This window comes from Cryptomeria japonica, chromosome 4 (genome assembly GCF_030272615.1).
Source record: "Cryptomeria japonica chromosome 4, Sugi_1.0, whole genome shotgun sequence".
In the NCBI taxonomy this organism is placed as follows: Eukaryota; Viridiplantae; Streptophyta; class Pinopsida; order Cupressales; family Cupressaceae; genus Cryptomeria; species Cryptomeria japonica.
The window spans coordinates 36,260,702-36,288,205 of NC_081408.1; the positions used below are offsets into that span (position 1 = coordinate 36,260,702).

At 37.4% G+C, this 27,504-nt stretch overlaps 1 protein-coding gene across 1 annotated transcript in view; it reads right to left on the reverse strand.

Annotated features, from left to right (window-relative positions):
* Positions 1–26,255, reverse strand: part of LOC131047828 (proteasome subunit alpha type-1-B) — a 45,412-nt gene extending 19,157 nt beyond the window's left edge. Inside the window, exon 1 of the mRNA XM_057981613.2 lies at positions 25,372–26,255. Within this exon, the coding sequence (XP_057837596.2) occupies positions 25,372–25,722 (351 nt within the window). The 5' untranslated portion in view covers positions 25,723–26,255. The remainder of the gene's footprint in view (positions 1–25,371) is intronic.
* Positions 26,256–27,504: the final 1,249 nt, after the last annotated feature.

The window sequence follows — 27,504 nt, forward strand, 5'->3', positions numbered from 1 at the left end:
CTATGACATGCTATGATCATCTCTGCAAGGCTAGTGCGATCTTCTAAGGATAGTTTTATGGTGTTCAAATCACTGCTACAAGCATAGACATCGTCAGGTTGATGCATATCAATGAAGAGGCGATAATTGAAGTTAAGCTTAAGTTGAATGATTCCAGTTGACTATGCAAGGCAAGTTTGCAATCAACAAACCGCTAGTAGTATGGATATACAAATTTCACCATTGATCATACAAATTTCTTCCATTCATCTAATAACATGAAATTAAATTTGAGAAGTATAGAGACCATGCAAAATGTAGAATCGACACATAGAATTCACCATTCCTTCAATGAAGTTTACATGTCTTTTGCAACAATCTTTGCCTTCTCTTTCTACTCTACTCTAAAATGCTAATTGCTCTTGAACTACCACTACTGATTATTGACTATCTCTAACTATTCCCCAACTTTTAACCCTTACAAGTGAAGAGCCAGGGCTTTATATAGAGAACCCTTTACAAATTGACGGCTCTGATTGACTTAGAATCAATGGCTAGGATTAAAGGATAGAAACCCTAATTAGGGTTCGTTACAACAAACTTCCTTAGCCAATGAGAAAATTGCATTCAATGAGTGTGGACCAATAGGAAGCAAGGGTAGGTACACCGAAGTTTATGCCATCACTGTTGAGTTAGGTACACTGAATCTGGTCATGCTGAGGTGGACCAATCCGACTGGAGGAATGATGACTAGGATGCCACCTTGTCTAATGGTTGTGACTTGGTTGATCCTCCTCTGTTTCTGACGTGATGAATGATGTACTTCCTTGACTCCCCTGTGCTTGATAAGGCTTCCTTATGGTCAAGTCTTCTTCTTCCGGTAGCATATCTCGCCTTGAAATGCTGGCAAAGCCTTTCTTTGTCATCTTGTGGTTCCTTAGTGTGGCGAAGTGAAGGTATGGAGATAGCTTGCAATTCCTTGAACACTTGAAATCTCCCAATGCTTTTCTCGAACACTTGAAGCCTTCCTCCATACATTTGGAGTGTCCTTGATGATGATGGGCTTAGAATAGGTCGACATTGTCCTGGCCTGATTTTCTTTCACCTGCAACACAAACCAAAAGATGATCAAGTACACATGATATATTTATCTTGTTCATAGCATTTCTTACCTTAAATTATTAACAAGAAGGCATCGAGATAGAATTTGCCTTAGAATCCTTCCCAGGGACAGGCCCTATAAGAATTTCGCTCAGGACCCTTTGGAAGGGTCCGGAGCGAATTTTGACAAAGTTGCTCAATCAAACCTCATTCTCAACATTACCTCACCAAGATCAAGTCATTAACCTCCAAAATTGCCAAGGAAAAGGTTTTGCTCAAGGACCTAGGCAAAATATTAGACCACTTAGGAATTTCGCTCTGGACCCTTTGGAAGGGTCAAGAGCGAAATTTGCATTCTTGGCTCAAATTCTTCTCACTTTGTGACCATAATCGCTCAAATGCATGTCTAAGGATGCCCTCAATCTCAACCAATACCAATCTTGATGCAAAATTGGAGCAAAATTGGAGTTTTTAAGGATTTCGCTCTGGACCCTTTGGAAGGGTCAGGAGCGAAATCACTGAATTAGGCTCAAATTCTATCATTTTTTCACTCCAAAATGCCTCCAAGACAAGCATATGCTAGCCTTCTCTCCACCAAAGCCTAGGAATCCACCACTTGACCTTCATCATGAGCAAATTAGGTGAAATTGAGAATTTCACTCTGGACCTAGGCCAAGGACAAGACCTATAGGCAATTTCGCTTTGGACCCTTTGGAAGGGTCAGGAGCGAAATTCTCCTTTTGGGTTGATTTCTACCACTTCATCGCCTCAAACCTCTTCTCAAAAGCAAATATGCATCAAAGCCTCCTCAACCATGCCTCAAAAATCCAAAACTTGGCCATATCAAAGAGCAAAATAGAGGAAAAGTGAATTTCGCAGTGAATTTCGCTCCTGACCCTTCCATTTAGGTTCATTTTCACCTTTTTCCTCCCGTCTTTGGCTTGGATATAACTTATTAGGCCTCTCCTAATCATCCTCCAGTCCAAGTTAGCATTCACTTCAAGGTTTTGTGAAGAAAAAAGGGTCTCATATGAATTTTGCTCTGGACCCTTTGGAAGGGTCAGGAGAGAGATTCCTCCTTATACTCAAATCCTGACTTCATTTTCATATTTCACTCCAAATAAGTGTTTTGCCCTCAATAATGCCCAGGAATGAGTTAGTTCTAAGTTTGGATCAAAGTAGAATGTCCTATAAAGGACCCTTTGAAAGGGTCAAGAGTGAAATTGAAATTCGCTTTGGACCCTTTGGAAGGGTCAGGAGCGAAATTTGACATTTTGGTCTCTCCGTCAGGATTCATATATGGAATATAACATTTAAGTATAAGAATTATAATTTAAGTTATATTCCATATATACTTTTAGAATGTTTGAGAGTGGTTTCGGACCTCCAAGAGTTATAATGCAAAATCTAGTTTTTGGAGGATTCTTCAATTTTCCAAACTTAGTCAAATTTCAGGATCAGGATGACATTCCAAACTTAGCCAGATTTCAGGACATTTGAAGATCAGTATGACATTCCAGGCTTCATCACTCACCAATTTGACCTAACTCAGATCTTCAAAGATGATATTCACTCACCAAGCTTCATTGACCTCTTGAAACTCAAACAAGACACTATTAGCAACAAGAGAAAAACTAGGCCTAAGGGAGACTTTCAAAGAAACCCTAACCTGGAGCACCTGCTGACTCCCCCTAGCTCAAGCAAAGCCTGTCATCCTAGTGATCCCCCTGGCGACACTCAAAATGCAAAGGCTAATAGACAAAACCCTAAAAACCTAGAAAGCAAACCCCAGAAAGAAAAAAAAGTAGGGGTCCCTATTTGCAATGGGGCGATGTGTGAATACTCACAACAGGTTGGTGCCCTAAAATCAGAGGTTGGTGCTCCTTGGGTTGGTGCCCTAAAGCAGGAGTGGTACTCCTTGGGTTGGTGCCCTAAATATTATAACCGAATGTTTCATTGTGAGGCTGGATTGGAGCAGTAGTCTCCAGCAAAATTTCTCACCGAGGTTTTTCCCATCTTGGGTTTTCTTCGTACATCTAATGTTATGTGATGTCCCTTTTATGTGTGGTGGCATTTGTGTTAGTCTCCCATCTAACCGGTATGTCTACTTTATGTTAGATCTGTTAACCGGTATACACACATAGGATAGAAAAGGGTTAAGTTTAAATGATTCAACCCCCCCCCCCCTCAGTGGCATCTTATGTTCAACAGTGCCTTCTTGTGAAATAATGTGATTGGGTGTAATGATGACTAAGCGCCACCTCAGCTTGCTTGATCTCTATAACTCATCACAAGTGTGCAATTGAATGCGGCATATCTCTTGATACTCAACATGTGAGAGCGCTTGATGTGGCGATGACTTTGCTCATGTCGATCTTCTAACTTTGATTAACTCTTCTAAAATCATCGCTTCCTTGAGATCTCCTACATTCGCAATCAACTGCATTCGCGATCACCTAAATCTTGCTATACTAGCAAAGATTCTTGGATTTCCGAAGGAAATTCAAGATTGTAAAAAACTCTTCTTGAGTGTGTGACGTTGACGCATATCTTTTGCTTTGATGTTGATAGTTGTTAGTCACGTTGATTGCTTGCATTAAACCTTGTCATCGCCTATACGTGATCCTAGTCACACCTCGGAGTGCATGTCGTGCTTGGAGTGACTCCTATGCCTGCCTTGCATGAGCTTGTGATGTGACGATCCCATCAATTGCTTTGTAGACACTTGGATTGTCGTCGTAGACCGCCTTCACGCTGTCATGACTTTCATATATCTAGATCATAGTGTCTCGCGCATTCAATGATGAGTTCGTTGCACTGCACTGCTGAAAAGAAGCTAACTACCTTGACGATGCCACTTTCCATCTGCAGGTCCTATTGGCCTGGTGTAGAGCATGCTTTGAAATTTCCTCATGTCGATGCGTCCAAGATTGATGTCACCTGCATTGCTCCAATATGATGTGATCTTCGACTCGATGATGACGCTCTTCGTGTCTTCCTTGATAAGCGCCTATCGTGATCCTGTTGTCATGCACATGCGAGAATTGACTAAGTTAGTGTCACGCAATGGTAGTTGCTTGCGAATATGTAATCGATTATCTAGGCATGAAAACCTTAATGAAAATCTTGTAATTCTAAGTCACGCCATCAACCATTGATTGAGCACAATCATTTTTTAATTTAACAATAATCTCTTCAAAACTCTAAGATGACCTAAAGAAGACGTCATAGTCAAGACAATGCAATGATCGAATAAGACAAAACCAAATCAGCATAAGAAACAATTTGATCAAAGATGTTTAAATTAGTTCATCTCAAACCCGAGATTACTGATATACTGATCTAATCGCCTCTTATAGATATTTTGATCAAACATAGTGATCAAAATAAATGTAAATTTACTGCCACTAGACAAACAGTGTTGTCACCTCTATACGAATTCACTGTCTTTCTTTTGTTTCTGATAAGATATTCACCGATAATAACCAATTTGCTTGGGGAGTTTTGTTAATAAAGTTAATTTCGCTACCCCAATGATGACCATTGTGTCAAAATCGATCTTGGTCTCAAAGATTGTTACAAGTATAAATCATTGTCTATACAAGTCCACCACTGAATATCGCCTGAGCCACCTTGCCAAACTCACTATATAGTGATCGCGACGTCCTCTAAATTGCTGCCAAAGGCATAATTTGCTGACAGATATAAGATGAATTTGGGGTAGTTTGGGAGTTCGAATTCATCACCTTCAAATGAAATCGCTGTCAAAGGTAAGATCCCTGTGTGATTCGAATTCGGTTTTGACCAAAATACGATCTGCAGATGAAATTAAAATCGCCACTTATGAACCTATCGGAATCGTTGTCTTCGTTATATCTTTGGTCGATAAGAGCATGATGCTCTAGTTGTTGCTTGGATACAATTTGCTGATGAAATATGAATTTCTGATCAAAACTCAGAATCATGGCTTTTCAAAGTTGAATTCACTGTGCCATTTGTATACCACGAAACCTCTTTGAACATGTATCGCTGAGTGATTAAAAATTGCTATTGATCCAATTCTGATTGCTATGGGGACAAGATGAGTGCAAGTTACTTGATCAAAGATGATCAATTTGCATCATATCAGATCGCCTTAGAATGAAGTCGCCATCCTTGAATGATTCACTAAGGTAGGTGATGGAATTTGATGCCACCAATAACTATTGAGCATAACTTGTTGATGTCATCTGCAGATTTAGAACATAGATATCTCTTACATCCACTCTCAATATTAGTAATAACAAGATTAGAATGGTTATTGCAATTGTAGGTGATCTTATTGTCAAACTTGCTGAACTGGTATTCAAACAAGCAGCTGAATAGGTAGTGCGGGTGTTAGACTTCACCATAGAATTTGAGTGGATGGCGGAGAAGCTCACAACTATAAGTGGGTTCCTGGGCTAAGCAGAATCACGAGCTCTACAAGACAAGAATGTCAAAGTTCAACTTCAACAATTAAGGGAAATTGCTTAGGACGCAAAGGATATAGTTGAAGAGTGCATTGTTTGTGCTAGTGGTAATATAGCTCCAACTTGCATTCTCAGTCCCCATCAATTGTCTTTTAGATATAGGTGGAAAGAAAGTGAAGCTTTTGTGTGCTTTACATCTATCTCCCTTCGAACAACCATCAAGTAGCTCCAAACAAGCATCAAGCAATGGAGGTGGAAGAGTGTAGAATGAAAAAATAGTCTCATATCCTACAATTCACACCCTGTGGAGATTGAGCTCAAGGTTGAACACCTCTTTTCCCTGATAAGCGAGCCAACTATTCCAATCATTACCATGGTGGAGATGGGCAGAGCAAGAAAGACATTTCTTCTCCAAAACATTTTTCGACACGATCAAAGAAAGATACACCCAATCAATCTAGCTTCCAAAATCGCAATCCTTCTTTGTTCATAAATTATAGTGCGATTTAGTATTCACACATTGGAGGTTTATAGGAAACAATGAAGGATGTAAGTGAGAAGCATGCGGCATGGCTCATCCATGCTCGTTTACAAGGTGAAAAGTGTCTCATAGTACTTGATGACGTCTAGAAGGTGACCGCAGAAGACAACATAACCATGAGCCTTGGTCTTCCAATTGGTGGTCATCAATGCAGATGTAAAGTGGTTTTAAACTAGAAATAGGGATGTCTACCATAACCTTGGTTCTTGCCCTTATGAAATGGAGCTCTTAATAGAGGAAGAGAGTTGCGATCTCTCTGTGCTCATACTTTCCATGGTAATGCCCCACTGTATCACGTTGAAGTTATAGCTCCTCAAATAAAGAAGCAATGTCGGAGGTTGCCATCGACTCCAAAAACATGGAAATAGTGTAATGTCCCCTACTTGATCTATTTCAATATACTAAAATTGATTGATATTCTTCAATTAGTTATTATCAAGTGCTTATCTATTTTCCTCATTAGATGATTAATTTCATTATTCATAGTTCTTAATATGGATATCAGACCTTGCTACTACTTCAGTTTTAAGGGAGAAGGGTTCACGTATGTTACCAAAGCGCTTAGAGACCAACTACAATAGGTTCCCTCAAAGTTTACAGATCCAAGCCCTTACCTATCTTGGGTTTAAGGGGGAAGGGTTTACGTATGTTACCAAAGCGCTTAGAGACCAACTACAATAGGTTCCCTCAAAGTTTACAGATCCAAGCCCTTACCTATCTTGGGTCTATACCCTCAAGGCTTATGGGTCACTGATCCCCACCCTATCTTGGGACTTAACCTATTGCTTGGATTTAGACTACCCCTCTTTGGAACATCTCATTCCCATCTTCTTAAATATGGACACTAATAACATGATTTAGACTATAAGTATAAATATTTCTTATGTATTATGAATATATATGTGAAATTACGTATGACTGTCATACATATTGCAGTCCATATTAATATTACTATCAATTCCGCATAAGAACATTATTGGGCTTCATATATTAAGCATACTTATTAAACACATCCCATGCATACCACCAAGAACAAGGATGTTACTGCCTGTAACTTAATAACACTTCTGATCTGATCTGATCCATGGTGATGTCACTGGATGCTTTTGATTCCTTTCCTTTATATCTCTCAATGTGAAGGAGAGGTCACGCCTCTTCATCATGTATGCCCTTTGGCAAGAGACACCCTTTGAAAGAGTGCAACTCTTCATTATTTCTGCCCTTTGAAAGGGACACAACCTTTCACAATCAGATCTGCACTTCTTATTTAAATCAGATCTGCGCTTCTGATTTCCAAGTTATCCCCCTCCCAAATGAGGTTCTCTTCTCCCTTTTATATCTTATTGTTGAGGGAGTCACAACTTTTCCTTCCATGTCTTTTAACCATTCATTAACTTAATTAAATTTTAATTAATTATATTTAATTATATTCTTTATATTATAATTTAATTTTTAATATTTTAATTTTATTATTATTATTTATTATTAAATTCTATTTCAAAGTGGGGACATTACAAATAGGTTACTGGAAGAACAAATTGCACCATCTCATTCAGGTGCTTAATGTTAGTACAGATCCATTCATAGAGATACTTAGATTCGGTTATGACTGCTTGCCTGCACCTCTTCAGCCCTATTTCGCTTATTTGTTTGTTTGTCTTTCTTGAGGATGAGGATATACTTTGTGAGTATCTCATCGGTTTTTGGAGAGAGGAAGGATTCATTCCCCAAGGATAACATCAGTTGGATGTTGCTTGGAGTTATTTACACCAGCTTACGAATCAGAGCTTGCTTTAAGTATTGGACAATGTGGACCAGAAACTAGTCAAATACTGCAAGATCCATGACTTGCTCCTTGATTTGGCAATTGATACATCTTAAGACGATGGATGTACATTTGTTGTTCAAGATGTCTACAAGTCTGTGAGAAGAATTTTACTGCCCAAAAAGGATATGAAAAAGATCAGGGCTTCTTGTCTCAAGTCACCTTGCACTCTGTCCTTGTATAAAAATCCCATTAATCAAATTGAAGCAAACTTCTTGTGATATATCAAGTGCCAAATCAAACAGCAAGTCATTAATCTTGCAATATTTGACTAGATCCCCATACTTCAAGCAAGCACAGATAGACGAGCTGTTGCAAATAATAACCCCAAACAACATCCAACTGGAGTTTTCCTTGGGGATGAATCCTTCTGCTCTCCAGAGATTGACGAGATACTCACAAAGTATATTCTCATCATCAAAAAAGATGAACTAATAAGCAAAATTGAGCTGAAGAGGTGCGGGAAGCAGTCATAATTGAATCTAAGTATCCTTATGACTGGATCTGTACTAAGATTAAGTACCTAATGAGCTGGTGCAATTTGTTATTCCAGTAACCTATTTCAATGTTGCTGGAGAGAGAAGCTCCTATTACCTTAAGAGCTAATGGCAACCTCCCGCATTGCTTCAAAAATTGAATGTCAGTATCAGGACCCTTTTTGCAGAAGAATCAACTGATTAGAAGAAGCCTTCAGAGGCAGTACTAATCCTTTATAAGATTCTAAGTGGCATTGAAGTACAAAGCAGAATTTACTACCTTCTAGAATAATGTTTTTTTCAAAGTCTTTATTGTGGCTCTGAGTCTAAAAAGAGACTACCTTCTGTAGCATTGGTACTGAAAGAAACAAATAGTTTCTCATTACAATTCAATTATTGGTTCTTCATTCTAGTAAGAGCAGAGTTAACATCTACAGAAGAGGAATACAAAACCTCTACTTATGGTTAATAGTAGCTTTGTAGAGGGCTCTAATGTTCAGCAAATTCATGGTTTCTAACTAAAGTTTAAAATCGATTTTTCCCGCCCATCGATCACCTTAAGGATTCTAGATCTTCTTTATTGCTCATTAATGATATTAAATATTAGAGGCTATTTTATTGACATTTTCAGTTGCTACTAATCGTAACAAAGGTTTTTGCACATCTACTATGTGTTTCATGTTTTCTTATGCATCTATTCTGGCTGCAACAGTAGGTTAATTGTCTTTTGTGTAATTTCGCAAAAGCTTTCGTGCTGAAGAGGATTGCATAGGATCATTTGGGTCATGTTTTCGCTTTTTGTGAAATAGCTACTTGAGAATGCCAAGTGTGGAGGGGTAATCAATGCTGCACTAAAAAGAGTTCACTAATGACTACATTTATCAATTGCAATTGTTGGAGCTGAATTAAATGAAATTATATATCCACTAATGACCAAACTAAGTCAACAAGACTACAAAGTGCAAAGATAAATAAACCTTATTTGAAGAAGTATACCTGCTTGACTAGATTTTCTTCTGTGTCTGCCAAATTCTCAAAAATAGCAAAGAGTGAGGGCATCATTTAAGTCCAGCAGTGGCAATCTAAGTCACAAGGTTCGAATTCGAATTCAAATTCGACAGCCATGAAATTTGGATGAAATTCGACCTGGAAAAATTAGAAAAAAAAAATTCGGATAAAATTCGCCTTATATAATTTTGCTTATTTTTAAATATATGTATAATATATATAATATGCACAAAATGGATTTCTTGATAATATTTCACAAATCTTATAGCAAATGCAAGGTGTCAAGCCTAGCATCCTGCTTGCCATCAGGGAAAATTAAGTGGGTTCGTAAAGTGATATATATATATAAAGTGATATATATATATATATATATATATATATATATAATATGCACAGAATGGATATATATAATGTGCACATACTTAAACTTCCTAAAATTATATATTATCAAGAAATATGCTAAAACTGGGTTGGTAAAGTTTAAGGAGACATCACCAGCGACCCAATAAACATAAATTCGCCTTATATAAATTAATATTATTTTTAAATATATAATATAAATAAAAATGATAAAACAATAAATAAATCTAAATCTATTTAATAATAATGAGTAAATTAAAATAACATATATAATATGAAATCTTTAATCTATTTAATATTAATAAGTAAATTAAAATAACATACATTTAATGTGAAATCTAAAATCTTAACTTAAATATATAATATTTTTATTTAAAATAAAAATGCTAATATAATCAATAAATCTAAATCTATTTAATAATAATAAGAAAATTAAAATGACATACATTTAATATGAAATCTTAAGAACCAAAATCACAAAACTAAATTTAATATGCCTTCTTGTGTTGAAAGCATTACTAGTCGAGTCTGCGACGGACAAAGAGCTTTGATGGCGGCACCGCGTGGGAAACAGCGGCGACGGGGCAGGGGTTCACACCCACAAAGCGCGAAAAAAATAGCTTCAATGGCGGGCTCGAACATATACCTTCAATCACGCGACAAACAAAAAAAGCAAAAAACCCTCAAAACGGACAGACGTGGCTGAGCGGGGAGTATTCGGCGACCTTCAAACCTCTGAGAAATTCGTCAAAACCTCGACAGATATACCCTAAAAAATGCTAACGTTTCTGCCATACGAATTTTTACACGAACGTTTCTGCAGACACCCGCGACCCAGCAGTTGCCGAATTTATGGACGAATGTAGAAACGAATTTTAATTTTCTATTTCTTTTATAAAACGTTGATATTCGATTAAATTCGAACCATCGCACATCACCCTGATCGCCCATCTCCTAGGTGGCAATTGATAAAGTCAACTAGAGAAATGTTTTGGACGTATGAATTATCCCTAACTGTCAAAATGGCTTTGTATGCTTCCACTTCAAACAACAAAATATCCAAATCTTCCCTACACCAGACATCATCCAACACAATTAGAGTTGTCTTGGCTTAGCTCAAGAGTTTTTGTTGTAGCTCTATATGGGCATACTTGACATTTTGAAATTCAGGTTTCCTAGTTTCAATAATTTATACCTATATTATCTATAAGACACCCTTCAAATTTGGAGATTGTGAAGCAATGATTGAACCCACATTGTAGATGGAGTTTTCGGGTATCTAATAAGAATTGACAGATACAGATAAAATTACTGACAATTAAAATGGACTTAATATCCCCGCGATTGTCGACCACCCATGTCTTTACTGATCTTCTCTACCTCACTGACATCAATCTAAATTGCTCTGGCCAGAATATTGTCAAGAATGGGTGGAGTGGTAGTATAAAGGCCCAAAGAGACAATATAAGTACCATGATTTTGACTATCAAAGGAACCAATCAGAACAACAGGTACCTTCCCAATATTTTTCAGGTAATGTATGGTGCCCTTGGGAAAGATGAAAGCATCCCCTATTTTAATCTTTGTAGAAAAAAATATGATGTTGACATCAACAAATCAAACACTCAATTGCCCTCGCTGCACAAACACCATTTCAAAGGCTCCTAGCTGAAAATGAGGAGGAATAAGCCCTCTTAGGGCTATGTTAAAGCAAATCATAGTCAATCCTTGAGTGTTAGTGTTGATGTTTAGCGTCAGTCGGACTTCTCAGGACCGATTGTATTCTCAAATGTGTGAAGGGCCAAATCAGCCTTACACATTTTATATGCCCGATATATTATGATTTCCACTAGTTATATTAAAAGTATTATTAATAAATACTCCGATCACCCTTGGCATAAGACGTGATTGTGAAGAGTCATGCTAACAGACGTCTAATGAATAAAGACGTGTTGGTTAAGGCCAACTTTTGGTAAAAGTCGCGTTGCTTCATCATGTTGAGGATGGATATATAGATCAATCCATTACATCTCCTTTGGCAATTCGTGGTGATCATCAAGCAGATCATATTATTCATTACAGCAGCTCATGGTATTTATTGACAGCAGTTCGTGATATTTATCTACAGCAGTTTGACATTCATCTCCAGCAGTCTAATAAACATCTATAGCAATTGCATGCTTACAGCAGATTGTATACATTGAACAGAAGTGTTCAATAAACTGTTTTATGCAAGGAGTGATACAAGTTCATTGTAAAGACATACTGTAATTGATAAATGATATAAGAAATATTGTTGCTGGGTTTTTTCACCTTCAAGAGGAAGGTTTTCCCAAGATAAACTTTGGGTAGTTGTATTTGATTTACTGTCTATCTAATTTGATCATAAATCTTAACATGGTATCAGAGCCACTGTGAAAGAAGATCGTGATCAGATTCTATACAACTTCTAAGTATTCTCTCCTCTCTCTCCGTTGAGCAGTACCTCTAAGTCTCGAAAATGGTGAACGGTCTTAAAGTCGAAGACAAGCTTGAAGGCGCATCTAACTTCACCTCATGGAAGTTTAGAGTGCTCATTGCACTTGAAGAAAATGATCTTCTTCAATTCATAGAGGAAAAGGATTTATCCGAACCTGAAGATCATGAGGAGAAACTACAATTCAAGAAGAATGCAATCAAAGCAAAGAAGATATTAATCGACTCTGTGAAGGATCACTTGGTGCCTCTCATCTCCAAGATGACAACTGCAAGAGATATGTTCAAGACCTTGGAGGGTTTATATGAGATTAACAACGTAAGTAGGGCTCTTGCCCTGAGACAGCAACTCCACCAAGTGAAGATGGCAAAAGGAGATTCAGTCATCACCTACTTCATGAAAATTTCAGAATTGAAAGATCAACTATGCGCAATTGGGGATCAAGTGATAGATAAAGACCTTGTTATGCTAGCCTTGAATGGTTTGCCTCATTCATGGGAGCCATTTATCCAAAGCATAAGTGGAATGTCAAAATTACCTAAGTTTGATCGACTTCGTGCAGATTCTATTCAAGAAGAATCAAGATCGACTGCTAGAGGAATCGTCAAGAGTTCTCAAAATGAAGATACACATGTTCTTGCCACTCAATCTACCAAGAAACGAAAGTATTGGAAGAAGGGCAACTTCAAAAAGAATAGAGATTTCAAATCAAATTTTGCACCTGATTCTAGGAAAAGGAAGAAAGATCCCTCTCACATCCAGTGTTTTAGGTGTGACAAGTTTGGTCACTTTGCAAAGGATTGTTTGACAAGACCTAATCATCAAGGAGCAAACATCAATGAAGTCTCATCTCAGAAGGAGAATGAAGATAACTCCAAGGTTTTCTTTTCATATCAACATTATCAAGCAATGTTCCTACAGACAGTGATACATGGTTAATTGATAGTGGAGCCTCTCAACATATCACCGGTCATCGGGAGCACCTATCTGATCTAGTGGAGAAAGAGTCACATCTCCAAGTCATTATTGGGGATGATGTCATTATTGGGGATGATGCTCGCTATGCTGTAAGAAGAGTTGGTGCTACATCTCTAAAACTTGAATCTGGAGTTTCTCTACACCTAAGTGATGTATTGTTCGTACCAGGGATCAAGGGGAACCTTGTGTCTATTTCATCCTTGAAGGATAAGGGATATCAAATTGCATTTTTTGAAGGAAGAGTTCTTGCTTGGCCTAAGAACTCTAGCATCAAGATTGCTCGTGTGATCAAAAATAAACATGAGAGTTTATACAAACTCTCCACTCTCCCAATTCAAGCTCTTATTCATGATTCTTCCAGTTCCAGCGAACTCTGGCACAAATTGAGGTTCCAACCCCTTGTTCCACCCTCTACGAGTAGGTATGGTGGATTCACCCTCTACGAGTAGGTATGGTGAATGTCATGTGAGAGACTTCATGACTTAGCATTTGTTTATACTCAACCTCTGGGAATAGCCATGATGGACATGACTATTCAACATAGATGTCGAGAAGAATTCCTCCCTAGCTAAGAGAGAGTGTTGATGTTTAGTGTCAGTTGGACTTCTCAGGACCGATTGTATTCTCAAATGCGTGAAGGGCCAAATCGGCCTTACACATTTTATATGCCCAATATATTATGATTTCCGCTAGTTATATTAAAAGGTATTATTAATAAATACTCCGATCACCCTTGGCATAAGACGTGATTGTGAAGAGTCATGCTAACAAACATCTAATGAATAAAGACGTGTTGGTTAAGGACGACTTTTGGTAAAAGTCGTGTTGCTTCATCATGTTGAGGATGGATATATAGATCAATCCATTACATCTCCTTTGGCAATTCGTGGTGATCATCAAGCAGATCATATTATTCATTAGAGCAGTTCATGGTATTTATTGACAGCAGTTTGTGATATTTATCTACAGCAGTTTGACATTCATCTCCAGCAGTCTAATAAACATCTATAGCAATTGCATGCTTACAGCAGATTGTATACATTGAATAGAAGTGTTCAATAAACTGTTTTATGCTAGGAGTGATACAAGTTCATTGTAAAGACATATTGTAATTGATAAATGATATAAGAAATATTGTTGCTGGGTTTTTTCACCTTCAAGAGGAAGGTTTTCCCGGGATAAACTTTGGGTAGTTGTGTTTGATTCACTGTCTATCTAATTTGATCATAAATCTTAACAGTTAGTCCCTGGCATGGCCTCTGGTGCAAGGTTACCAGGAGTCGAGGGAACTTGGAGACTCCAGAGACTGGTACCAATACTGGTATGGCTAATTTTCAAAAATAGGAGACAGGGATACTTGGAGATGCCATTTTTTTTTAATATAATTTAATAAGTTCTAGAAAATATCATGATAGAGAAATTTGAAAACAAGAACAATGGTAAAGTTTAACATTAACTTTAAAATTGAACAAAAATTGAAATTAAAATTGTGTCTACTGCTGGTACCATAGCCAGTCTAAATGCTTTACTGAAAGTAAGGTAAGATAGGTGTTGAGCACACTCAATATTGTTGGCTAAATAGTAAAGGCAATTTCTCTGTAGACCATTACAATGACAAGAAATCAGTCATACAACTGTTTATGTCCCTCTCAAAAAAGTCTACACTGTCAGTAGATCCGATCACTATAACTTTGCATGGGTTTTTGTCTTCCGATGATGCGGTTTCCTAGTTATTTTCCTACTACTTTGCTTTGCTGCAGGCTTATTTTATTTATTTGTTTTCCTTTTTTGCCTTTTACTGCATTTTGCCCTAAGTTTTTTGGTGGGAGACATCAATTTTTGGTCAGGACACTTCGGAGACGGCAGCCAAAAGCACCTATGCATTCGGAAGTTTCCGAAGACGTGTCTCCATCTCCGAGACGCATCTCCAGGGGTAGGAGACAGGTTTCCTGGTAACTATGCTGTGAAGCAATGAGAGTTACACCTGGTCTTGTGCCTGATGTATTGCCTGACATGCCCAAAACTGATTGCTTAAAATGCTCTGCATAAACCTCTGTGGGATTCAGACATGGAATGCCATTCATTCTATTCGAGGAAGCTGCCATGTCAACAATGCAGTAATCTTGCAATGCATCTGGTTCTACTCTTATTACTGGAACTGTGAGAAGGAAAATTAGGAAAACACAAGCTAATAATATGAGGGATGCATTTGCAGACCAGCCCACAGGGGCAATGTGAAAAGAGGAGGCAGGAATATAGATAGGCCTCAGAGAATTCACAACGCAGAATTGAAACTGTTTGCATGAAACATTTTGGCATAACAAATTTCAAATGTCAAGTAACTTCCAACTGAATTCCAAAATGCTCTTTTTCAAACTTACTGTTTGTTCTCCCTTGACTAAAAAAATGCTTTGTAGACAAATATGATATATACTGTTAATGTTATCATTCTCTTTTTTACTCCTTATTGAAGAAAAAGAAATTGCAATCTTATCATAGCATAACTGTAAAAAACAGCTGTAGCAAGTAACAGAGACAGAAAGGGCTGAATAAAGAAAGTTACAGTCTACTCAAATTACAAACAATCAAGGAAAGTAAAGCTCCTAGTCACAACCAACAGTCCTCTCAAATTTATGAGTAAAACTATATATTTGTTTCTTCTACCATTCACTGTGTTTCAGTGCGACTGTGCTTTAAAGAACAAGATTGTTTTTCAAGGATTGAACTCAATAAATAATCCCCATAGTGTATAAACATACAAGGGATATTTCAACATCTGTAATGTCCCTCCACCAGGATGCTTCTCGAAACTTAAAAGGAAAACGAATGCATAATAGACAAAATAGAAAGCAAACCAATTGATGCATTCCAAGGTTGAGCAATAATATCATCATAGTGTAAGGTGGCAAGAACATATAACAAATAACAAATCACATTATCAAGTAGCGATTTATCTATAAGGCAATCAGTTATTTGATCAGCAACTATATTGCCCAAGTCAAACATGGTTTGAGTATGAACAATAAACTAATACCCAGAGATAGGCACAAACCAATATGCAATGTTTGACTACTATTGCTAAGAGGAAAGGGTGCGATCTAAGTTGGAAAGATTTTATTGTAATTACCAAATGATGCGAGTTTATTGTATTTAACAAAAGCTGCGATTAGTAATGCTTTTTATAAGGTGCATTTTAGAGAATATAATTGAAGTTAAGTAATGCAATTTGAAATGAGTTTCTAAAAAGTGTGTAAAGCAAAGAGATACTAAAACAAAGAGGTGCAATTAGTAAAGAAATAATGTTTAAAGGAGTGTGACCGGTTGGCATACAACCATTTGTTTTGCAAATAAGGTAAGGGCTGACCTATGCTTCTCCAAACATGTGAGCTGAAAATGAATAAGGCTGACTTAAAACATTGAGTCCTTAAAATGGAATATGAAATCAAAGAGAGGCCGACCCCTTTGTGAAAAAGAGTGAAGTGTTTACACGAGCATACAAGGATGAAGAAATGACTCATTTTCCCATCAAAGAAATTAATTCAAAGCCAAAACAGAAGGTGCAGATCACAGCAAAGAAAGTGTGAATTCCATCACAGCTTTAGGTGAATTTCCTGAAATTAGGAGCAGGCCCGTGAATTCAGATCAGAATCAGACATAAGAGCAGCAAATTGCAACAGCAAATCAACAAAGTGAAGGTCAGAGACATGAATCCAGGCATGAGGATATGAGTTGAGGTGAATCTTGTCAAGGAAAAGTAGCAGAGATGAAGCAAACTCAGGTGGAAATTAAACACAACACAATCTGATTCAAGGTTAAGGAAGAAATTGCAAGAAAGAACAAAGGGGCAGATCTAAATCACATAGGCAGATCAGAGAATGAATTACAGCAGAAGAGCAGACCTCGGTGAGCAGCATTAAAAGGTGAATTTCTGAGAGGTTCCAGGCCTGAAAGCATCCTCTTCCAAGTGAAAATCATCATTTCCAGAAATTGGTGAATTAGCTACAATCTGATAATGATTAGCAAAAGCATGTTCTTTTGTAGCTCTTTGAAGTGAAATTAGTGATGCAAGGGTTTGAGACTTTCATTTTATTTTGATCTTGCATTTGACTAAGGGTTTCATTCACTATCCAAGGTATTTCTTTCTTTTTCAGGCATGGAGGTGAATGGAGAACTCAACCATAGAAAGGGGCTTCACGACTTCAAGCATTGCAAAAAACAATATGAAGAATCAACAATGCAAAGGAGGCAATAGCAAGGAGAAACTTCACAACAAGTCCAAGAGATCAAAGTTTACAAGTCAAGACTTGGGGCAGCACTCCTTTACATCAAGGCATCACTTCAAGGATTCAACCACTACATGGGCTAGCTCCATGAACAACATGGAGGACTTCAAGTCAAAGACAAGTGAGATAGATGCAAGGGGATGATATCAAAATCATGAAAAAGGACTTCATCGCATGAGAGAAGGTGAAAGCAATGTAAAAGGATAAGAAACACTTCAGCAATGCAAGGAAGATGGAACAATGCAAGAGAGAGACATCATTACATCAAGCATTGCAACTATTACAAGCATGATGAGCTTAGGAGGAAAATTTCATAAGCAAGCATGGAAGAACAATCATCAATACAATGATCAAGGTCAAGAGCAGTCAACCACAAACACTTGTTATGAGTTACAAGGAGTAAGCTGAGGTGGCGACAATCACCTCCAATCATCAATCAAAGTCAAAATGTCCAAGTTCAACGAACTTGACACATTCAAGAGTGGAGCAAGTGACAAATGTCACTTCATCAAATATTGTTTATCTTACCTAACCTCGACTCCTATTGGTTGGAATTCAATGTTGGACATGTTGTGACGTTTTCACACATCGCCCCATTGCAAATGGGGACCCCCTTCTTTTTAGGCCCTCCCGGTTTTTTGGCTTGCGTTTTTGTGGTCTTTTCGCAGCAGTCTTGTCAATCTCTCTACTTTGCAAGTGTTTGGGGGTCATATTGATTAAATCTGCTTTTTGTTTGAGCGAATTCAGCTAAGTCTAGGACTCGTTTTGTGAATTTTAGGGTTTTTGCCTTTTGTCCTAGATTTTAGGGGTTTCTGTTAGGGTTTTGGAAAAACTGAACATACAACTGGAATCAGGGCCCTTCAAGGAATCTCCCAGTAAAATTTGAGCCAAAACGGAGCAACTTTCTATTTTTAGAAAGTTCCTATTTTTTAGGGATTTTACTGAGTCTCGGATTGGTCTAATTTTGCCAAAAATTAAACTTACTATTTTTAGTCAGTTCTATTTTTTAGTAAGTTTCTATTTTTAGTAAGTGCTTTTCTGACCTATTTTGCCCAAACCTTGACATTTTGAAACACTTACTATTTGAGAAAATTTGTTTTTGGCAGGATCTTCACAAGAAAACACTGAAAGCTGAATATCTCTGAAGACGCTGAAGACTGAACGTTCCGGAAGACCATTTCTAAATCCGGAAGAGTCAGAAGGCACACAATTTGTGTCAAAAAATGGTTAGGTTTGGAACTCCTATTCCAGAAGAGGAAAGCATGCAAAATCATCCAAGTCCAGAAATTCACATCAATCCACCAATGTCATCCTGATCCGAAAATGGCCTGAAATTTGACTAAGTCTGGAAATTTGGAAGATCTTCCAAAATCCAGAATTTGCATTATGATTCCTATGGACCTGAAACCACTCTCAAACATCCTGACAATATATATGAAATATAACTTAAAGTATAAGAAAGATACCACTTATACTTAAATGTTATATTTCATATCTATATCCAGATGAAGAGCCTGGAACTTGTCAAAAAAATCCATGTATCCATGGACAAAGCCAAAATGCGCCCAAGGCTGGGCTGGGGCGCAAAAACCAAGAAGGCATTCATAGGTGGAAAAATTCGTCAGTCCATGGACAAAGTGAAAATGCGCCCAAGGCTGGGTTGGGGCGCCAAAACCAAGAAGGCATTCACGAGTGGGAAAATCCGCCAGTCCATGGACAGAGTGAAAATGCACCCAAGGCTAGACTGGGGCGCCAAAACCAAGATGCCATTCACAAGTGGAAAAATCCGTCAATCCATGGACAAAGCCAAAATGCGCCCAAGGCTGGATTGGGGCGCCAAAACCAAGAAGGCATTCACAAGTGGGAAAATCCGCCAGTCCATGGACAGAGTGAAAATGCACCCAAGGGTGGGCTGGGGCGCCAAAACCAAGAAGGCATTCACAGGTGGAAAAATCCGTCAGTCCATGGACAAAGTGAAAATGCGCCCAAGGCTGGGCTGGGGCACCAAAACCAAGATGTCATTCACAAGTGGGAAAATCCGCCAATCCATGGACAGAGTGAAAATGAGCCCAAGGCTGGATTGGGGCACCAAAACCAAGAAGGCATTCACAGGTGGAAAAATCTGTCAGTCCATGGACAAAGTGAAAATGCGCCCAAGGCTGGACTGGGGCGCCAAAACCAAGATGCCATTCACAAGTGGAAAAATCCATCAGTCCTTGGACAAAGCCAAAATGCGCCCAAGGTTGGGCTGGGGCGTTGAATTCAAGAAGGCATTCACAAGTGGAAAAATCCATGAATCCATGGACATGATGAAAATTCCGCCCAAGCTAAAAAATTGAAATTTTGCCTAAGGCATGGAATCCAAGGAGTCAAGGAGGAATTTTTTTTAAAAAAATTCCCCTTGGGCAAATTTTTTGAATTTGCTATTTTTAGACGCCGAATCTCGACAAAGTGTGGAAAATTTTATAGATTCGGAATCATGGCAGAATTCTCCATCCAATGAACTGACTCCTAAATTTTAGGAGGATCCCTAAAAATAGGGATGTTGAAAAGGAGACAATGGACAATTCACAAAGTAATGGAAATTCCTTCCTTCAGGACATAATTCCAGGAAAGGTGAAAAATTGACTAAGTGTTGGAAATTCCTTCCTTCATGACAGAGTTCCTGAAAAAGGTGAAAATTTGGCTAAGTGTTGGAAATTCCTTCCTTCACGACGGAATTCTCGGAAATGTGAAAATTTGGTTAAGTGTTGGAAATTCCTTCCTTCAGGACAGAATTCCAAGAAAGATGAAAATTTGGCTAGTATTGGAAATTCCTTCCTTCGGGACAAAATTCCAAGCAAGGAAGAAATACACCCAAGGATGAATTGAACATAAAATTTCTAAGGCAAGGAAGGAATCAAGGATGAACTGAACAAGAAATTTCCCCTCCAGGGAAAAATTTGAAAAATCCATTCTCGAGCATCAAATCACATCCAAATTTCAAAAGTTTTACAGATTTGGATTCGTAGGAGAATTTTCTATCTCCTGGACCGTGGAACCCTAATTTGGAAATTTTCCTAAAAAATAGGAAATGTGCAGAATTGATGAAAAACCTTCTTCAAGCAAGGAAAGTTGAGGAGACTTCAAGAAAATTCTTCCTGAATCGAATTTTCCCTCTCCAACAATTCCAGATGTGCAGGAGTGGATATACGACGCCGGGGTCCAGTTGCATGGCGAGGATCTATTGAACACGTGGCAGTAGAGTGGCGCATTCATTACCAGAATATTTGACCAAATGGCAACCCGGTCATTGCATGTTGAATTTATGGCAGATTCCTTTTGCATGCAGCCGCCGCATGTGGAAATGATGGATCATTTATGACATAATGGGGTGATTTTTGCATGGATTAATATTCAACGCATGTTGGGCGAATTTGAAGGAGGTGGTGCATTTAATGTGCAATGGATGCTATTTTGGGTACTTTAGAATTAATTGTATATGGGCATGATGGGTTATTAATTGGAGATTCCCACCTTGTTGCATCATGTGTGGAGAATCTTTTGGGCAAACCCTAATTAGGGTTTTGCATGTAGCCAGGGCTTGAGGCCTATATAAGGGGTGACCCCCCTCATTTGTAAAGGAGGGAGACTTGTATGAAATTGTTGCGATAAGTTTTGAGATAATAACAGTGAAACATTGTTCTCTGATGGTGTCCACTTAAATTATTTTTTCAAAGCTTGCATGGTTTCACCTTCCTCACTTAGAGTAGAAGTAGTATAGTACTTTGATTTCAATGGAGAATGTAATGGTGTTTGATGAATTTCCATGGTTCATACTTTTTGCATCTTGTTGATTGTAAGTTGCGGTGTAAAGTTAGCCTGAACCCCTTAAATTTGTGCTAAGTTCAATTGTGGATGGTCATTTGGATTGCGCCGTTTTTGGGTATTCAAATGTACTTTCTCGATTTGAAAATCCTCTAGCATCCCCAGAAGATTGCATCGGTTCTTGCGGAGTTGTAGTTGATCTTGGCAAAGCAGAGCTTGGTTTATTTGGAATTTGTCCACCAGAGCACTATTCATTGTTATCACTGCCTTTAGGAGTAGATTTAGATCCTTCTAAACCCTTTCCCTTTTCTTTCAGTTCATTTTAGTCCGTTTGAAGCAGCAGCATCGCAGAATTGTCATATCCGATGATGGAGTTCCAGCCACAACAAAGAAGTGAAAGAATGATGCAAACGTAAGGCCCCTTGGATTACCAGCAAACACATCAGCCAACTGAGTCACGTCCACGCATTGAAGGAACCCTAGAGTCGATTGTTTGAACTTCTTGCAATCTTAGCATACAATCGCACTTTGATCAAGAGAGAGTCAAGTGACCGTTAGGCAACTTTATTCTGTGTTCGACGTAGTCATAAAAAACACGTCAAGAGGATAATGTCCTGAAATGTAATTTAATCATTGGTCAAGCATTAAATGTTACGTAATGGATGTAACAAACCCTAATTAGGGTTTTTATCTTGTAATCTTGGCCAATGATTTGGATTTGATCCTGGCCATTCATTTGTAAAAAGGAGTCTATATAAGGCTTGTTCTCCTCATTTGTAAAGGTTAATAGGGGGTAGATCATTAGCAATTAGAGTAGAGTAGGAGGAGAAGGCAGAAATTATTGCCAAGACATGTAATAAACATACTTTTCATTGAATTTATGGTGAATGGTGGTGTTTCTTTTACATATTGTATGGTTTCTTGTTATATCCTCATCTTAGATGAAGTTCATTGATTGTTATATTCTCAGATTTGCTGCCATTTTTCATGTTGAAGTTTTTCTATTGCAAAGCATATTTTCAATTTTTCATGTAATAAATCTGATTTTGTCAATAGTTTAAGACCGAGAATTTTTTGTGCACATATTGTTGAAATCAGGTTCTTTGTTTATGAAGAAATTGAAAAATCTTTGTGGGTTTCAGTTGTATTTCCAAATTTTGTTTGCAGAGGGTTTGAATTTAAATATTTCATCTCAGATTTGTTGTATGTTGCTATTCTCATATAATTTTGGAAGAGACATTTAATTGGGGATATATTAAACCATCCCAAAATCTGTCAACCCCATCCACATGCTAATTTCCTATTCAAATATCATGATCATGATTTTTGTCGTACTTCTAATTCTAGACATCTTCTTTTCACTTTCTCACATTTACCCATCCCTCCCTATAGAAAACTCACTCAAACAAAATTGATGCAATTCATTATAAACTGTTGCAAACACTCGAGAGTGGATCACTGTTTGTTCTTACTGGTCCTCATGAAAATTATGCTAAAAAAAGTTATCCTATTTTGGCAAAATGAAGTAATTTGAAGCTATTTTTAAAAGAAAGATTACCTGAAATGGAGGTTGGTTCTAATTATCAGTATCCTATTTTAGGAAAAGGTAGTAGTTTGAAGATATTTATATAGAAAAGATTAAATGAAATGGAGTTTGGCTCTCATTTTAGGACAGAAAAGTTCACATTCTTGAAAGGTCAGGTTCAGAGGTATGAAACAAGCCAGTTAAATCTGTTTTCCATTACCAATAGTATATCATTGGTCGAAGGTGGCTGTACTACTTTAAACAGGTAATTTGAAAATGCCAAAGTATTTAGATTTATTGTTATGGCTGCTATTAATTAGTTTGCAAATTGATTTGACTGCGAGATCTTATTGAGCATTTGATGCTCAGCTTTCTGACCAGGCAAACAAACAGTTCAAATTCTGTGCCAGGATTTGTGCAAGGTGAGATTTGCTTTCTTTAGCATGTACAAATGACCTTGTACAGGATCAGCCGCAGGTGTACTTTTGCTGAGCTCTAATTGACCTTTTGGTTGATGCCAATCAGGAAGCTCCGGTACACCCAGCAAAAGCACTTAAAAAAAATTCATGTGGAGTACCAAAAATTTGCCAGAATGCCAGTAAATGAATTTATGGCTTTACAAGTACTTTTCTGTCACATTTTTATTTTGTTTAGCAGGATCATAAATCCTTTAATTACCCCTATGACTCTTCAATAAGTAATACTTTGATGTAATTGATGATAATGTCAAGCAAATGTTGAAGGGTTTATTTGTCATTCGTCTAGCTAGTGGAAGATATGAACTTTCTGAATTAGGGACAAAAAGCATGGCCTAACATCTATAATGACTATGTATCACAAGTGGCAGATTCTCAGCAAGAAAAATCACTATTAATAACTTATTTTATGATTTCAAATAATCCACCATCTTGAACAAAAATATCAGGTGTTTTTCAATTTCTACAGCACATCTTGCACAGGAGTTGCCTCGGATTCTTTCAGCTGATTGGAGACATCAAGAGATAATTAAGTGGATACCTGATAAGGATGGAACCATGTAAACCCAAACTAGATCGAGTTTGGGTGTTACCTTTCTCTGTGGACACAAACTATATATCTCAGATTACAACAGAAAATCTTAAAATAGCTTCAACTAACTCAAAAATGGTACATAATCAGCTCTATTGGATTCGATTAAATATTTTCTGCTAAAGGTCTGTTGCCAGCTACTGATCTCAGATTTTTCAAGTTTATGTCAATCTACGTGTGTAATGCAAGTGATGTGAATACTTTTGATTTCACTTTGAGATGTTCATTCAGGTAAAAATATTTCATGGCAATAATTTTCAAAATGGTGTGGCTAATGAAAACCTAAATTGCATGAATATCTAGTCAAAGATTTGATATCTTCCAGCCTGCAAGTTCTAGAGTATTTGCTAGCCACAAGTTGATCCACTGTTTGGCTTTCTGAAACATTGTTGTGCCCATCTCTTGTGATTTTTATAACAATTGAACCAATAGCAATAAACATGATTGATGAATCTCTAAAAAGTAATATATAGAGAGAGGCTTTTACATGTAAACCAGATCTCCTCAATCCCATTTTCTGTCACAATGGTGTTGCTTAAGTAATAGGAAAAAGTCGTGATGACAACCCTAGTGGCATGGTTAAGAAGTATTATGATAATGACCCTGGCTCAGGCTCCTCTCCATGTTTAAATGGCTTTATTAATTTGGACAATACCCAGATAGCCATGTGTACAATTCCAAAGCCAGATTTGTCAGAACAGAAAGCACAAGCTAATTTTGACAGAATATAAATCCCAAAAGCAAAAAGTGTCAAGCATTGTTGGTGTCTGACTGACTGATGGGGTGAGAGATACAAATAATCTATTTAAGGAAAAACGAAAAATTAAGATTTTTAACATATTGAAACTTAAAAGTTAGTCTACGAGATTTGGTTTTAAAGCAAGCTAACAACACAAGGAGGGACCTAATCGCCATGATTGATAGAACAGCGCATATAAAAATGCTCTTTTTCGTAAGAAAGGGATCAGTGTTGACACATACTCTAACGGAAATTAGCTCAAATATTATATGTGAAGACAGTTCTACATGCTTTAGAATGTTTTTTTGAAAAAAAAATTCCAACGCCGTTTTTTTTTTCATTTTTGTGTTTTAATTTTTTAAGAACGTGACTAACATATCAAAGCTAGGTTCGAGTTACCCTCATCTCATTAGGCGGCATATAACTCCAGTGGACATGTAGCAGGGAGATTGCAAGTGTGCCGCGCAGGTTCGAAACACCCTCTATCTCAATAAAGCAGCCCTTAATATGGGAAGTTTGTTGAGACTTTATTCCAATATTATCAGGTTTGCAAAACCTTGCCCTATACACTTACACGAGATTAACCCACTAGAAAATAAAAAATACTTAAAACCCTAATGCCATTAGAGAAATCAGCATTCTCAAACTTTCCACTCGAGAACCCAATAATCCGTAAAGTTGGGCATTCTTGAACATTTTAATTCTCAGCCTAAACCAAACATAACCAAAATAGGTGTCACTGAAGGATTCTAACCTGGGCCTTGTCTGCTAGCTGCACCACCAATCTTCCTACAGGAAGTGGGGACTCGTACAAGAAGCTGTAATTAATGCATTCTGATCTCATATAACGCGACAAAACACGTCCATCAGCAGTGAGCCCTGCAATGGCCACTCCAATATGATCGTCTACCTTAAAAATCTTCTTCTGGTAGGAAGAAAATTCTGAATTAGTCTTCCCCACACTGGCTAAAACCACATGAGTTTTAGATCTCAATCCAACTGCAGCGCTTCCCTGCTTGACTGCTTCCATTGCATATTCTACCTGGAACAACCTCCCCGCAGGACTCCATGTGGTCACATCTGTGTCATACTGGTTCCTAAACATTTTTGCAATTTGTAATGGGATCGTACGAGGCACCCACAATAAAAATTAAGGCCCGGAGTGAACAAGAATTGGGGATTGGATGCAGGCGAAATTCCTGCTAATGGCTGTGATGCTCAGTCGACTCTCGAAACTTTTGGCGATTCACGCACGAGTGAGCAGAAAAGGGAAGGGGAAAGAGGCCCTGGTGAACGCAATCAGTTAACAGGTGCAAGCTTTCTTGAATTTGTTTTTCTACTTGTGGGTCTGTGTATCCTTTTGCTATGGACTTATTTAAACCTGACCCAGTTCGTTTTGGGTTTTGAAAGGTAGTCTGTGAACTTATAAGACTTCAAGTGGACCTAAAACTAGTTCTTGTCGATGGCCCAATTGGGGCTTTTGCTGTAAATTAGGTCTCCAATCGGAGAAAAACGAAAAGCTGTGCTTCACAGTGAGAGATTTATTAGGAATACTCTGTAAAACCCAGATAACAAGCGTAGTGGGAACTTTTCTGAACAAAAAAGGGTAGTTGTAGGGTAACTACGGTGAGGTTAAGTAACCCTCAAGGAAAGTGGACATGGATGTTGTGGTCAGCAGGTTGAAAAGTTAGTTTAATGGGCGCTGCGTTCTCATGGAATAAATGTTTTAAGTACATTTGGAGTTTATATTCGAATACAATTAAGATTATGGGTCTTTTTATCTTCAAATTTGATAGATTTAATGATCTAATGAAATTTTTTTTTTGGTTAACTTTAAAATTTGGTAGATTCAATGATTATTTTAATTATTAGTTCCTCCGGATAGGCAGGATTACTAATGCATTCATTGGATGCATTAGTTCCATGAGGCTAGCCAATCATATTGTAGTATTTTGAAATATTTATATTTATTTGTATAGTTTTGTTTTAGGTACATTTTATTGAAATCTAGAAAGCACTTTTTATCTTTTTTCTTATTGGTTTATTATGCAAACAGTCATTGGGAAAAATGTGTTTTTATTTTTGTTAAATGATCAAATTATTTAATTCATTTAGAACAATCCAAAATCACATCAAATGACAAGAATCTAAGAAAATCTTATATTGAAATGTACCAATATCTAAATACATTATTTTTAAATCTGAATAAAATATTATGGCATAAGATATGTATCCTTGAAAAAACTTATTTCATTCAATGCATATTTATTTCTGTTTTTGACATTTATGTATTTCTTCAATGCATTCAACTGTTTGTAGAGGACAATGTACAGAGAATGTCCACATACAACTCTCATATTCATTTCAATTATTAACAATTTTGTATTTGTTGAATGCATTTTACTTTTAATACAAGACATTATACAGAAAATAGCCTCTCACACTAGTGTATTATATTAAAGTGTAGGTCCCATTATTAGAAAGGACAAAATGAATATTATTATTTTTAGTAATGCATGCATATTCATTTATGTCCAGTGGTTGGCGGTATCAATTTCCCCAGTCTAGAATGTTCATCTATATTTATCTATTGTGGCGAATGTATTTTAGCAATGTTGCAGATAGTTCTTATTCTCTTGTCATGTGAGAGAGGATTGACTAGCAGTTGCAGGAGGCATGGAACACAATTTGCAGTCTGGTTGTAGATTTTGGTAAAACGACTTTCTTGTAAACTTGTAACCCTTTTTTTTTTTTGGACTTGAAGAGCATTTTTGTCTTGGTGGAGTTTTGAAGTAGATAAAGACATATCGTTTCTACTGACAGGCTTTTTGAACCAGATCTTATTGATCTCTTAGTTTGTGTGTTTGATTCATATTTCTTTGGTGTG